A 16227-nucleotide genomic window follows, 5' to 3' on the forward strand; every position below is an offset into this window, starting at 1 on the left:
GCTCTCAAGCTCGTTCACACCTTCACTTCAACTTGCGGCCACCCCCTACGGGGCTTTTTCCTGATGATGGTGAAAAATAAAAAGTTATAATCCTTGCCCACGGAAGAACTTTGGAATATTTTATGTACGTTTGTACTTCAGCTTTGTGTTTTTGTTCTTTTCAGCGCTTCGAAATGATTACGCACTCAAAAAATATCCTTTCCTTTCCCTTAAGCAGCCCCTCGCAATCCCTTCGGGGGGAGCAACGAACTTTCCTGTTTGATGGTTGGATTTGCGCGGCAAAGCTTTTATAACTCTTTGATTTCGGGAAGGCTTCGTCAAAATTGTATGCCGAGAGGCTTTATGGGAAAGTTTTTTTTTCTACTCTCAACGCTCAATTTGGCCCTCGGGAGATTAAGGATGTAGAATTGGGGATGTGATGGCTGTCGAATTGGTTTTGGGACTTTTTTTTCTCTCGTGTTAAGAAGACTCAGCTGGTGTTAAAAATTTGTTTGAAAGTTGTTGGCAAATCCTTGCGAGAATAAATGATGGGCTTTGTGTTAAATTTGAGTTGAGCTTACAGCAGGATTTCATTCATTTTTCATGTTCATTTTTTGTTATTTTAGACCGTATCTAAAGCTTAATTGTTTAAATCATGTTAAGCTACTTTGGACACACAAATTAAAAAAAAACATTTTTTGAAATAGTACAAACCTTTTCAATTACTTTTTTGATAAAAACTACAAATCAATTTTTATTTCAAATCATCACAAAGAGTGCTCATTCAAATTGCAATATAGTGCTAGGGTATACCTTTGAAAATTTGAAAAATGTTAAAATCTCCAAAATAAATAATTTGGTTCAAATTTTTGAAATTCAATTTCATTTCAATTTTGAGATGTTCAAAATCAAGATAATTTGAAATTATTCAATAGATTTTTTAGTCAATGTCGAGTGAAAAACTATTTTCTTACCTTATTTTTATTTATTTTTTTCAAATGCTCTATGCTTTTAACTCTATATAAAACTGAGCTTTTCGGTAAACATATTTTCAAAACTGAAAAAAAAAACAAGTTTTACATCTAGAAATGGCCACAAACCATAAAAAAATGGGCAAAACTTCTGTTTCTTTTAAAACTGTTTTTATCTTCAAAGCCGCTGTATCTTGACAAGGATTGGACTTAGGACAACGCACAGTGGTCCAGATCGCAAAATTAAGTGGAAATGTATTTTCCGAAAAAAGGTGAAGTTTTGTTGCTTTGGTGTCTTCAGAAGAGTTGTTGCAAATGAAAATGGGCAACTTTTGGTTTGGTTCAAAATTAGGGTGGTTCACAATTAGGGTGATTTTGAAAATCTAGTTTTTCAGGAATATTTTTGGGATTTGTTTCGATTTCTGAAAAGTTATTGGGCTCGCCAATCCAAGCAACTTTGTCGTTAACACCCAAATTTTATCACGTAATCTACGCCTTCTACGACCAAATTTATGGAAAGCATCAGAGAAAACCTTCAACCTTGCAATTCAGAATTAAGTTTTAGAGAAAAGTGTTGTTCGGAGCACAAACTGTACAATTATAGTAAAAACCCAAAATATGACCAAACATCGTATTTTTTGACACTTCGGCACAACTCTGAAGGCAGATCCAGAATCAGCGGGCAAAATTACTTGGAAAAACATATATTTAGACAATTTTCAAATTCCGTTACTGTGGTCCCATACACTTTTTCCTTGAAAATTAGACATTTTCTAATGAAGATATCTCGAGTTTAAAGAAAAATACCCCTGGGATTTTTTCATGGTTTATAGTGCTAAATCTCCTCTTTCAAAGGCAAACTGGCGCTAAAAATTTGGCCTGCGCCTGTTTTAGATATTTGAGTTTTCGATTTTGCATCTTTTTTGTCTTAAAAAGGCTGTAACTTTTTACCCTTAAGTCCAAAGTGTCGTGTCAGATCAGGGTTGCCAGGTTGCCAGATAAATCTGTGAATGCCAGATTTTTCAAGTAACTGCCAGAATAAAGATTCACCCTTCTCTGTGCCAGATATTGACAGATTTTGCCAAATTTTTCACTTTCTGCCCATCTTAAACCATTTTTCGAATAACATTAATGAATATAATTGAAAATAGAATGTATATTTTTTTAAATAAAATGCAAATTCAACATTTTTGAGGCTTTAAAATCAGTTAAACAATTAGAAATCTACAAACTTTTGCATTAATTTATATCTTCCCTCCCCTTAACCATTCAAATTTGTAAGATTTTCGTCTGCCAGATTTTTCCAGATTTTTAATAGATACTTTGCTAGATTTTTCAAATTAAAACCTGGTAACCCTGTGTCAGATAGTAAAAATGTTTGTTTTTTAGAGCTCTGATAGTGCTCACATCAACACTTTTCTCTAAAACTTAACCCTGAAATGATACGTTTAAAAAACTGATTTTTGAAGGTTTGCTATGATGCTTTCGATAAATTTGGTCGTAGAAGGCGTAGATTACGGATAAAATTTTGTTGTTTTCATCAAAGTTGCTGGATTGGCGAGCCCAACAACTTTTTAGCCGACAAAAAACCCATAAATATTCCTGAAATGTTAGATTTACAAAATCACCCTAATTTTGAACCAAATCGAAAGTTGCCCTTTTTATTTGCAACAGCTCTTCTGAAGACATCAAAGCTCAAACATTTTACAGTTTTTTCAGAAATTCAATTTTCCACTTGATTTCGTGATTTGGACCACTGTGCAATGGTCATTATGAAGACTTTATGTGAAATTATCTGCATAATCGAATCCCATGATAGGCTTTTAAAAATGTTGACGTTTAGGTCAGTTTAAAAATTAATTTAATACATAGTTTTTGCATTTTTTTAACGAGAGTCATAACATCTTGCTTATTTCGTGAGGTTTTTTGCCACATCTAAGGCTTAAAAAAAATATTAAAATAGCGAAGAGCAACCTTTTTATCTAACTTTTAAACTTAAAAATCATTAAATCTCATAGAAGTGTAGGTTTTTCTTTTCCTTCAGTGGAGTTTCAGTTTTCAGAAAACCCGTTTAATATAGATATATAGATATATAGATCTAACAAGATTGTCTTTGACCACTTTTAGCTAAGATGCAACTTCTTTGATATAAAGCAATATTTAAATCACAAAATTAATAAAAAAAATCAATAACTTTAGTCTTTATCAAATGCCATTCTCGAGTGCATTTGGCTCCTTATACACGAACATGGCTTTTATAAACATGATAAAAAAACATTTCTACCAAATTTCATTGAATTTGGAGAGGGGTTAAGTTGTACGTGCGACAAACGCATCCTGACTTTCCTGGCCTGAAATCCCTTTGGCCTTTTGTCGCACTTACATCAATTTTCATGGAGTGACAAGATAGCACGACAAGATTGAAACTACTTTCATATGTAAAGTGACAAAAATGCACGGAGTTTTTTCGGTTTTTGTTGAATATCTCAGGATTGAAATCGAATTTTGGGGATCTGTGAAGGTCAAAAGGTGAGGCATTGTGAGCTGCACAAAATGGCGTTCTTAACTCAATTTGGCCCAAAATGCACGTACGACAAGTTAGCACGATGGCGACGAATTGTCCTCAACAATACCTACAACTTTGCCCAAGACGTATTATTTTTATATGGAAAGCAGTCAAAAAATAAATGGAGACTTGTATGGGTGAACCTATGACACAAAACAGCATTTTTGGTCATAGGGATAGCCCACAAAGTTTGGGCCAAATAAAAAAAAAATACAAATAAATTCCATTTCCGGTGTTGGTAGAGAAATGCTCTTATGTAAAGTTTGAGGTTGACTTGAAAATTGTTACTCCAATTTCCCGGAACTGGCTTAACATTTTTTTCCCAAATCCATGTCATTCGATCGATATGGTCCCAGAAGTTCTTCTTGGATATTATTAAGCTTAGTGAAGTAATTCAAAATAAAAAGGTTTAAAAAATGCTTAGCACGATAATCTACTATTTTACCAGTAGTTTGTATTTTGCAAACATTCACTTCACAACTCATTATCAAACTCAAAACCCACAAAAAAGCGCAAAACTTCACAAACCAGTGACATAATTACATCAGATGATATGAATTAATTGCGTGCACAAAACTGTTGCCCTACATCTTGCCGCCATAGCTCTAGGCAGTGTGCAGTGCACTGCACACACTCAGTGCCGCAGTAGATCACTGGTTCTTATCACTTGGGACAACTTGGTGTGGCGGCCACGTGGCTGTGGTCAGTCCGGGGGAAAGTAGAAATTATGGTTCTGTATGAGAGGAGAGCGGGAAAAAATATTGCAGCGTGACATTTTTTTTGAGTAAGAGAGTGCGCTAGAATTGCAACTGCGGGATGGCACGGAGAGAAATGTTGAGAAATGTTGTTTTACAAAAAGTAATGCAGGATATTTTTTCCGTGCCCGTTTTCTAGCAGTCACTGCTCGAGAAGATACATTTAATTAAAACTAATTTATGGCGTTTGTAGGTACTTTGGAAAAGAAACTGCGTCTGGCAGTAAAGTTTAGCGTGTGATACGCGCTTTAGAAGCAAAAAATGCGCCTGCCAGGAATGCAATCATTAATAATTTAGATACGAAATTATGATTTCATTTGCCAACTTGCCCCGTCGAAGTCGTATAAAACTAACCTTACTTTTCTGGTCTCGTTTCAGATGGCGTGGCCCGTCGTCGTCGGTAGTTTTGCGCGTGATTCCGTGTGAATTCCGAGAAGAGTTTCGAGTTCTGCAGGAAGTTTTTTCTAAGGGATCAAGAGTGCGTTTTTTTGTGACCAAATTTAGGCGCAGCGAAAAGTGAAAAAAATAAAAAGAATGAAATCGTCAAGTATGGCCTCAAAGTGTTCCGGGGTTGTTCGGTGGTTCGGATGGTGGGCAGTGATGGCCACCAGTTGGATCACCCAGGGGATGGTGGTGGAGGCGTCACAGTGGGATCACATAGTGGATTTCGATCCCAACTATCGGTTGCTGTGGACTTCCAACGCGCAGGATATTACGTTCGAGATCCAGGCCCGAACGCTGGGCTGGGTCGGGGTGGGATTCTCCCACGACGGGACGCTGGCCGATTCGGATGTGGCGATCGGGTGGATCGACCAGGGGCACGTGTACTTTCAGGTGAGTTTGCTTGTTATTTTGATTGAATTTTAATTGAAAATCAAAATTGATAGTGGGTAATTCTCTACCAACTCACACGAAATCGGGAAAAGTTGCCCCGACCCCTCTTCGATTTGCGTGAAACTTTGTCCTAAGGGGTAACTTTTGTCCCTGATCACGAATTCGAGGTCCGTTTTTTGATATCTCGTGACGGAGGGGCGGTACGACCCCTTCCATTTTTGAACATGCGAAAAAAGAGGTGTTTTTCAATAATTTGCAGCCTGAAACGGTGATGAGATAGAAATTTGGTGTCAAAGGGACTTTTATGTAAAATTAGACGCCCGATTTGATGGCGTACTCAGAATTCCGAAAAAACGTATTTTTCATCGAAAAAAACACTAAAAAAGTTTTAAAAATTCTCCCATTTTCCGTTACTCGACTGTAAAAATTTTTGGAACATGTCATTTTATGGGAAATTTAATGTACTTTTCGAATCTACATTGTCCCAGAAGGGTCATTTTTTCATTTAGAACAAAAATTTTTATTTTAAAATTTCGTGTTTTTTCTAACTTTGCAGGGTTGTTTTTTAGAGTGTAACAATGTTGTACAAAGTTGTAGAGCAGACAATTACAAAAATTTTGATATATAGACATAAGGGGTTTGCTTATAAACATCACAAGTTATCGCGATTTTACGAAAAAAAGTTTTGAAAAAGTTACTTTTTGCGTTTCTCTTTGTTTCGTCGTCCGTGTCTGTCGCGGGTGACCATGAACGGCCATGATCGATGACGACCAACTTTTTTAAAACTTTTTTTCGTAAAATCGTGATAACTTGTGATGTTTATAAGCAAACCCCTTATGTATATATATCAAAAATTTTGTAATTGTCTGCTCTACAACTTTGTAGAACATTGTTACACTCTAAAAAATAACCCTGCAAAGTTAGAAAAAACACGAAATTTTAAAATGAAAAATTTTGTTCTAAATGAAAAAATGACCCTTCTGGGACAATGTAGATTCGAAAAGTACATTAAATTTCCCATAAAATGACATGTTCCAAAATTTTTTACAGTCGAGTAACGGAAAATGGGAGAATTTTTAAAACTTTTTTAGTGTTTTTTTCGATGAAAAATACGTTTTTTCGGAATTCTGAGTACGCCATCAAATCGGGCGTCTAATTTTACATAAAAGTCCCTTTGACACCAAATTTCTATCTCATCACCGTTTCAGGCTGCAAATTATTGAAAAACACCTCTTTTTTCGCATGTTCAAAAATGGAAGGGGTCGTACCGCCCCTCCGTCACGAGATATCAAAAAACGGACCTCGGATTCGTGATCAGGGACAAAAGTTACCCCTTAGGACAAAGTTTCACGCAAATCGAAGAGGGGTCGGGGCAACTGCTGTGTGAGTTGGCGGAGAATTACCCTAGTACAAATCATAAGTTTCACAAATCATTAAACTTTTATCAAAAATTTAAAAAAGTGCAACGTGGCTTATGAATGGCCCCTAAGGAAGAATGGACAATGAAAAATGAAAAAACTAAATTTTAGAAAACGAAATCGAACTCTAAAAAGTCAAAACAATTAGTGGAAAGTGACAATAGAAAAATTTTCAATAAGAAATGAGAAATGAGAAATGAAAAATGAGAAGTGAGAAATGAGAAATGAGAAATGAGGAATGAGAAATGAGAAATGAGAAATGGGAAATGAGAAATGAGAAATGAGAAATGAGAAATGAGAAATGAGAAATGAGAAATGAGAAATGAGAAATGAGAAATGAGAAATGAGAAATGAGAAATGAGAAATGAGAAATGAGAAATGAGAAATGAGAAAGGGAGAAATCAGAAATCAGAAATTAGAAAGGGAGAAATGAGAAATAAGAAATGAGAAATGGTAAACAAGAAACGATAAATGAAAAATAAGAAATGAGAAAAATGAAATGAGACATGAATAATAACAATATAGAAGCGAGGCATTTGAAATCAATAAACAGTACATAAAACATTGTGTTTATTGGCAACAATTATTCGAAGAAAAACACCAAAAATGGCTAGTCTATAACCTTATCCCAAATCTACAAGTCAAGAAATTCGTCTTGAATGAAGAGTCCGGAAATGGTTTTACGAACTTGTTCCGTAAATAACACTCCCCATAACGATGGTATGCAATATAATCCGAATAGAACCCATTCATAGCCGAGCGGAAAAGTTGTTTATTTTCCATCTCATCCATTCAAACACGCCAACATATTTATAGCCCAAGTTCCCAATCAGGAAGAGAAAGCCCATAAAAAACGGTGGGGACCCGCCGAAAGGTGCGAAAAAAATACATTACATTCTGAGAAAAGGAAAATTGCACGACTTTCCCCGTTGAGCGACCCTCTCGAACACAAACGAGGGTATGCGAATAATTCTAATTAAATGGAATGTGAGAAAAATGTGTTTCACCGGTTGAAAAGCCCTGGCCCGGGGGTGGATGTTTATGTTTATGTCTGGAAAAAAGGGGGTGAATTGCCTATTTTCAATTATGAGGTGGTGATAAGAAATAGTGTGTACACCGGGTTGTGTTTGTTGGGGGAAAATGTTTTTTTTTCTTTGAGAAAAGGTAACGTCCTGGGTTATTTGGTGTTTTTATTGCATAGAAATATCGAGATCATGAAAATAATGGCATTATTGGAATGTAGTTCTACAAACATTGAACTTATTGCAAATTGCAACATTATATCTTTTGAAACTGTAATATCGCTTTGAGACACTCAAATTGTTTTCAACCCCCAAAACACTCGCATGATTTGTGGCATCGATAAAATTACTTTCCCACCAAAAGGAAAACGCAAAAAAAAAAATACCAAAATGCCTTCATCTGGAAAATGAACGAGCAGCATATTCATAACATAACCCCAGCAAAAAGTACTTCTTCTTCCCAGCAATAAAAACAGATTTCGACCCACATTCCTGAGAACTAAGGAGACCAAAAGGATCTCTCTAACACACACTGAAGGGACTCGAATTCTTCCTTACGTTGCTCGCTGAGCCGAGTGACATGATTAAAAGCCTTTATTTATCGTCATCGAAGACGTGGCGTGAGCCACACAGTAAAGGTATGAGTACCGACTGTTGTCTTTTTTCTTTTTTCTCTCGAAAGCCTCCCATTTTCTATTCCTGGCAAAAGGGCAGATCCTTTGGGAGAGCACGGAAATATCCTTATGAAATTGTGAGTGCGAGCGCGTTTTTTTGCTTTCGTCTTTCTTTCGGGAAGTGAGCAATAAAGCAACGCCATAAACGTAATCTCATTCGCCGAAATGGGTACTATTTTTCATTTATCAAAATAAATTGCTATTTCTGGGCGATATTTCGGGGCTAGGCACGTCGATTTTGGTTGGGGTTGTGTTTTATTTTGTGTTGCGTTTCAGTGATCGTGCAAAAAGGTTGACACACACACATGAAAGGACTTTTGTTTGCAATTGTGTGATTCTCGGTGAGAACTTATTTTTTATTTTTGATTTTTCAATTCTTAAGTTACATAATTTATTTTCATTTTTCAATTTTCACTCCTCTATGTTTTTTCTAATTTCCCATTTCTCATTTCTCATTTCTCATTTATCATTTATCATTTATCATTTATCATTTCTCATTTCTCATTTCTCATTTCTCATTTCTCATTTCTCATTTCTCATTTCTCATTTCTCATTTCTCATTTCTCATTTCTCATTTCTCATTTCTCATTTCTCATTTCTCATTTCTAATTTCTCATTTCTCATTTCTCATTTCTCATTTCTCATTTCTCATTTCTCATTTCACATTTTTCATTTCTCGTTTCTCCGCCAACTGAAACAGCAGTTGCCCCAACCCCTCTTTGATTTTCTTAAATTTCTAAGGGGTAATATTGGTTCCTGATCACGAATCCGAGGTCCATTTTTCGATATCTTGAGACAGTGGGGCGAAACTACCCCTTCCATTTTTATACATTAAAAAAAGGCGTGTTTTTCAATAAATTGCAGCCTGGAATGGTGATGAGGTGGAAATGTATTGTTAAAAGGACTTTTTGATGTCAAATAACTTTTTTATTTGATATATTATTTGAAACTCGTTTTTTCAAATGAATAGAACTTTGCTCAAAAGATGCAAATTCCCAAATATTAAGAATTCAAATTTAATTTAATTTTAATAAAATTCTCAAGATCTAATAAAAACCTTAAAAACAAAAAAAATAAAAAATGTTATGATTGGGACCTTTAAAAATAGAGAAAGTTATTAAAAAAAATATATTTTAATTTTCAAAAACTGCTTATTTTGAAAGAATATCTAAACAAGCTTGAATTCATTTCAACAAATAAAAATAAGTACAACGTGAATAACTGAATAAAAATTCAGAACTCAAAAAGAATTACTGTATTATGTTATTACGAATATTTTTAAAGTTCTTGTTTTCAAAAATCATAAATAAACAACTCGTACTCAAAGTCATCGCCCGTGCGAATTTAATTCTAACTCAACACAGTTCAAATAAACAATATTATTCACCCAACTCTTAGAACAAACAACTACAAACACCTTCTCACAAAACAACTAGCTATTATCCGGAAAAATAAAAACAAAACACATCACCAGCTCAACTACACTGAATTTCCCTTCCCTCCTCCAACCCTCCCCCAAAAAAACTTCACCCGAACCTGTCCGCCTGTTGGGTAGCTGTTAAAATTCATTAGGCTTCCCGGTGCCTCATTTCACAACTTCATTTGTGCTGCTAATCTGAGGTGGTGTGCGCGGTGTACGGACTCGTCTCTGACAGCCCCATGCCCCCGGCGGAAACTCAGTCTCTCTCTCCGGTGCGCGCACGGAAATCCTTCACAAGCAGGAGCCGCACGATTGCAGCACGAAACCGGGCCAGCCACACCTCTCTGACATCAACGGGAACAACAACAACACAGGGTGACGACTCACACCCGATGAGCTATGGCATGTTGTTGCTTTTTGAACTTTGGTTTAGAGTGGGCGGCTTGTTTTTGGAAAACTTTAATTTTAAAATTTAATTTATTCTCAACCCGAAACAAATTATACCGGTAAAAAAATATTTTTTTTTAAACAAATCTGATTTCAAATAAAACCAAAACAGGCTCTCGCCCCCTTTTCAAAAGCTCTGCTCTGATATGACGGTTTTGTGTATGTTTTACATTTTAATGGTGCGTGATACGATTGCCACCCAATTCCTGTCACGAGCGGATCCGGATGGCTGGGCGTTGTACGGCAGGGTGGAGAGGAGAGGGGATTGAGGAAATTGTGCCGGAATTTATGCCAACAGGAAGAACGGCTCGTCTTTGGTGTTTATTTTTATAAACTGACACCTTCATTGCACTGTTGGCAGATTTGTAGAACACTGTTGGGTAGTGGTGGTGAGAGGTGAATGTCATTCCGGATCGTGTGCCGGATTGTTGGGAATAATGACCAGGGCTGCCAGATATTTCGGCATAAGAGTTGGTTGTTCATTTTTGTCGTGGATAGCTTTCTTATCAAACAAAAACTAGAATACGTATGGAGTTTTTTTTAATGGTCCAATGAATCAAATTTTAAATTGTTGCTTATTGGGTGTTTTCAAACCACCTCAGGGATATTCAAAACATGAAAAAATTGAAAAAAAATGTTTATAAGACCTCCTCAAAAAACAAATTGTAATTAAATAGTAAAAATAGCGCTGCACTTAATTTTTTTTAACACAAGATTTTTTATAAAAAAAAATCCCTTCAGGCACTTGTTTTAAAATTAAACAAAATATTTTCGCAAGTTATTTCGCGATTTTCAAATGTGTATGTTTTGATTTAGATGAAACTAGTACATATATTCCATATGTCGAAGTGAGGCAATTTAGCATCTTTAGTTTTCCCACACAAGTCTCCACATAATTTTGCGGGATGGAATCATACTAAATGAATGCGTAAACATGTAAAAATCTGAATGATTCTAATCTGATTTGATGGCATCGGCGTACTCTGTCACTGCAAGTTTGATCAATCATTTGCACCAGGATAGGGCAAAATCTGTTTCCAGATTTAAAGTAAAAGGAAAAATACCGAAAATGTGTCAAAACAATTGTATTAATAAAGTTTGCAATCAAAAAGTACTTATCAAATGTTTGCACCGTTTTGGAGTTAAACTCACTTTTAGGTTATAATTTTCGAAAATTTCAATATTTATAAATTTTTTTTCCAAAATTTTATTCAGAAAAGCAACTCTTGAAGAAAATTGAAAAGTAATTGATTTTTTTTTACAATTTTCCTCTGAAACTTTGGAGAAAATCGAAAACCTTTTGTCTAAGATACAACCTGACTAAGAATTTGAATCGATGAAAACGAATCTCTAAAACTGTTGGTTCGATATTAAAAATAATTTCAATATTTTGACGTTAGGTCTAAAATATGAAATAAGGGAAAAAATATTGTAGAACTTTTCAAAAACAAAGCTTGATTTTAGATTTTTTTTTAAGTTTTGTGTCTAAACATTCAACAATTATTATTTTTCAGAGGTAATTTTCCTTTAGAAATTTACAAAACTGTTTTTTTGTGATACTTTAACCATCATACAACTTGAAAATTGTGTGGATGGTAGAAAACTGGAGTTTTTTGAAAAGGTCCTATAAATCAAATTTTCATTTTTTGCTTTTTGGGTGTTTTTGAATACCCCTGACTCAAGGCGGTTCTAAAAACACCCAAAAAGCAAAAATTGAAAATTTGGTTTATAGGACCTTTTCAAAAAACCTCTAGAAATAAGCTATTTTGTGCCATTGGTTCACCCATACAAGTCTCCATATAATTTTGACTGCTGTCCATACAAAAATGGTATGTAAATATTCAAACAACTGTAACTTTTGAGTGAATTTTCTGATCATATTGCTGTCTCCGCAACTTTTGAGCCATAGAGAAACATGGTCAAAAAATCTGCCGTCGAGTTATGAATTTTTGAAAAATAGTGATTTTTTTGAAAAAAAATCGAAGTTTCATGCAAAAACAAGTTTGACATTAGGCTGGTACAAATATTTTTAAAAGTTTTTGTCACCACCCTCAAAATTGGCCCGAAAAATCAGGGGGCAAAAAATATTTTTACAATAAATTTCAAAATTTCAATGAAAATTTAAGTGCAACCAGCTGAAATCAAATTAAAATACATTCTCCTGCGTTTAAAATCATTTTTAGCATGTTTGGGTTTATTAAAAAATCCTAAGATTTTTTGAAAATTTTCTATGCAAAATCTTTTTTTTTTTGAAACAATTTTTGTTTTTGTCAGATCTTAGATTTTTTGAAAACTAATGATTGCAAAACAACTGAACTAGTGTAAAATGCATTTTAAAACACTTTTTTCATTTAAATGTGAAGACTATGGCTTGTTATTTAAATTTTTATATTTTTTTTTATTTTTTGCCCCCCCCCCTTGACCTCTTCTAAAAAATTTTTTTTTGAAAAGATCAGAAAATTTGCTATATAATTGTCAAAGAGACATTGAAGATTGGACCACGGGTTGCTGAGATGGAACCGCTTTAAGAAAAAGAAACACGAAAATTGAAGTTTTCTAAATCTCACCAAAACAACCCACCATTTTTTAATGACGATATCTTAGCAACTAATGGTCCGATTTACAATATTAAAAAATGAAACAGTCGTGAAATTTTCCGATCTTTTCGAAAAAAATATTTTGAAATTTTTTAAATCAAGACTAACATTTTAAATGGGCGTAATATTAAATGTTTAGCCCTTTTAAAATGTAAGTCTTGATTTAAAAAAAAAATCAAAATATTTTTTTCGACGGGATCGGAACATTTTACGAATGTTTCAAGTTTTAACATTGTAAATCAGACCATTAGTTGCTGAGATATCGTCATTAGAAAATGTTGGGTTGTTTTGGTGAGATTTAGAAAACTTCAATTTTCGTTTTCTATTTCTTAAAGCGGTTCTATCTCAGCAACCCGAGGTCCAATCTTCAATGTCTCTTAGACAATTTTATAGCAAATTTTCTAATTTTCTGAAGTACTTTTCGATTGCAAATTCAATTTTGCATTAAAAATAATGTCAAACTTTCAAACTTGTTTTTGCATCAAACTTCAATTTTTTCCAAAAATCACTCGACGGCAGATTTTTTGACCATGTTTTGCTATGGCTCAAAAGTTGCGGATTTTTGTCCCCTAAATTAAAATGGTCGAAATCGGCCGATTTTGTAGAGAGTTGCTTATCGGTACTTGTTTACCTTCTACCCAATTTATCTTAAAAAATCCCAAAAAATGGCTGATTAGATTAAATAAAATGAGAAAATCCTATAAACTGGGTGGTAAAGTTCTTATTAATTTGTATTTTAAAGGAAAGACCAGAAAAACAACTCATTTTTTAATTCAATTTTTGACTAAATAAAAATATGGTGTTAAAGCAACAAAAGGAAAAATGGTTAAAAAAAAACCTTTTTAAAATTTACGATATGTAGTGAAAAAAATCAAAAAAATGCATAAAGAAAATTTTATCACCGTCATCGACTCCACAGCCCTGAAAAATTACAAATGTTTTAAGTTTTTCTTTTTCTAAATTTTTGATATGATATAAATTTGATAAAAAATTGATATAAAAAGAATTTGAATGGCATCCCTTCCGTTTTCCATACAATCTCAGCACCGTGACGTGTCATCACAATTCACGGTATACAAGATAATTAGCATTTTGCATTGCGCACACCATCAAACAAAAACACACACACATTGATACAGCAACATCACAAGCATTCCAAAAAGTACCAGAGGTTTTCACGATAACGCGATAACCACCACCACCACCAGCTCAAAAAGCTTTGGGCTGGGAAATTTCTGTTTGCGAAGCCCCGTTTTTGGTGTGTTTTGGCTGGGTTATGCCCCCAAACGTAAGCAACACGCGAACGCCCAACAGCAGCATCACCACCATCAACGGTTGCAGCAATTTAGGGAAAAGTTCCTAATTTGTTCAATTTTGAAATTTGTGATTTTTTTTGGGTAAGCAGAAAATTGAAATCTCAAATCATTTGAAAAATTTCAGACGAATTCACTTTTTATAGTCCCAACTCAGGTGACCTCCCCCTACTTCCCAATGCCTCCGTCGTTGTTTGGCATAATTAATGCGCTTCACGAGGAACATCCTTGAAATGTGGCACATCTCCTGGCTGCAGTCCCTTCTGGCCACCCTGCCAGATTCAGCGGGAGTGAAAACTGTTTGTTGTTTTTCACGAAGCGCCCTTGCGCCATCATGTCGACCTGTCTGCGAAAGCGTGATTTTGGTGAGCTTTCGTGAGCTTTCCCCGCTACCTTCCTCCCCGCAAACCGAACTTTTCCATCAAGAACCCTCCTAAGCAAAGCAGTGATAATGGAAATTGAAAATTAAATCAAACTGAAATGTTGGTTGAGCCAGGCCACGGCGCTTTGTTTGGAAAATTGATTATGTTTGATCGAAACTGGCGGGCCTCGCACGAGCTTCCTGGGAGTGCATCGCCGGTGCGGTTTTCGGGGGGCCACAACTAGTGCCGTCGACGGCGATTGTCGTTGCAACGACGACGACGACGAGCATTAGTGATTGAATTTGAAGCGTCGATAGAGAAGTGTTTTCCCCCAATCTATTGGTGGTATCTAAAATGTAATCGCACTCGATGGGGGAAAACCCCCAGCGTTCGCACATGGTCGAGGGAACCTTGAACTTTGGTGGAACGCGGTTTGAAGGTTGGTTTTGGCAGGGAAATGGGCCGGTATCGTTATTTTTTCAGAATTGGCTCAATCGAGGAAATGGGTTTTAGCTCATAGTGTGATGATCGAAATGCTTTTGGATATAGCTCTCATCGTGATTGGATTCAAATGGAATTGGATTGAAATTGAGTATCAAATCATTTTAAACTACTGTTTTATCTTGAAATCGCACCTGAATAAACAATCAAGTACGATGTTAAGGACAAAAACATGTTTAAGCAGGGGTATCAACGTTTTTCAGACATAAAACAAATTATTAATTTAAAAAAATCAATATAAAATGATAGAGAGGCCATTTCACATGATAATTCCAAATGACTCCGCGGGCCATACTTTGGAAACCCCTGAGTTGAATAATGGCAACTTATTTTAAATCGAATTCTAAATGTTGTGAAAGTTCGTTCTGTTTTGTGAATGTGTATCTTGAAAAAAGGGCATTTCAATTTATTTTGTACTTTCGTTCGATTTGTTTCTATTGGTCAAGACTATTCAGGAAATCTAGGTTGTATCTTGACACCTTTGTTGTTTTTTTCTTTTTTGGAATTTTAATTTTCTTTACACGATTTTTTTTCCTAATTTTTTATGTTTCATTCGAATAAGTACTAGCAGGTTTGTTCAGTTTTCAAGTTTTATCTACTTTTTTTGCTCGTTCATTTTCAAAATATATGATAGCAAGTACCCTAAAATGCAACAAAAAAAAACAATTCAGATTTTTTTTATTCAGACCTTGTGAAATAAAATCCTGATAGTAATTCTCTACGAAATCGACCAATTTCGACCATTTTTTTTATTTGGCTCAAATTTTTTGACCATTCGTCAATATGGCTAAAAAATGTGTTTTTTTTCCCCTAAAACATATCACAAAATCTCCAATTAAAAAAAAACAGACTTTGGAAAATTGAGTTTTTCTAAAAAAGTAAAATTAAAATTGGCAGAAAACTAATTCCGTGTGTCCGTGTCCGTGCTTTTTTTTCTAAATATTCCTCATCAATACCTGAAACTTTTCCAAAACCACCAAGTTGATCAGAAAGTTCCGAATATTTACGTACATTTTTTTGTAAGAACAGCTGCTAAAATTTTATGGAGACTTGTGTGGATGTACCAATGCAATGCCTAGAATTGTAATAAAGCATCTAGCTCGATAAATATTCTTTTTTTTTCATGGATTTGGTATAAAATCCAATTGCATTTCAAAAGCAACACTAAGTTTTTTTATACTGTTAAATTTAGATACTTTTAAAATCAAAATATTAGGGGAACAGCATCTTATTCCAGCGTGCCTCTAATGTTGGCAGGTTAGAACTTCGACATTCAATTAATGCTAATTAAAAGCGTTTTCATCTGAAATCGAGTGATAAATAGCTTAATAAGAAGTGAGCAAGCAAGCAAGTTTCTATCAAAAGTTT

General features: G+C 34.8%; 1 protein-coding gene across 1 annotated transcript in view; it reads left to right on the plus strand.

Annotated features, from left to right (window-relative positions):
* LOC120414941 (MOXD1 homolog 2-like) overlaps positions 1–16227 on the plus strand; it is a 253539-nt gene that overhangs the window by 67178 nt on the left and 170134 nt on the right. The window contains exon 2 of the mRNA XM_039576271.2: positions 4650–5105. Within this exon, the coding sequence (XP_039432205.1) occupies positions 4806–5105 (300 nt within the window). The 5' untranslated portion in view covers positions 4650–4805. The remainder of the gene's footprint in view (positions 1–4649; positions 5106–16227) is intronic.

Source organism: Culex pipiens, chromosome 2 (assembly GCF_016801865.2).
Source record: "Culex pipiens pallens isolate TS chromosome 2, TS_CPP_V2, whole genome shotgun sequence".
Lineage (NCBI taxonomy): Eukaryota > Metazoa > Arthropoda > Insecta > Diptera > Culicidae > Culex > Culex pipiens.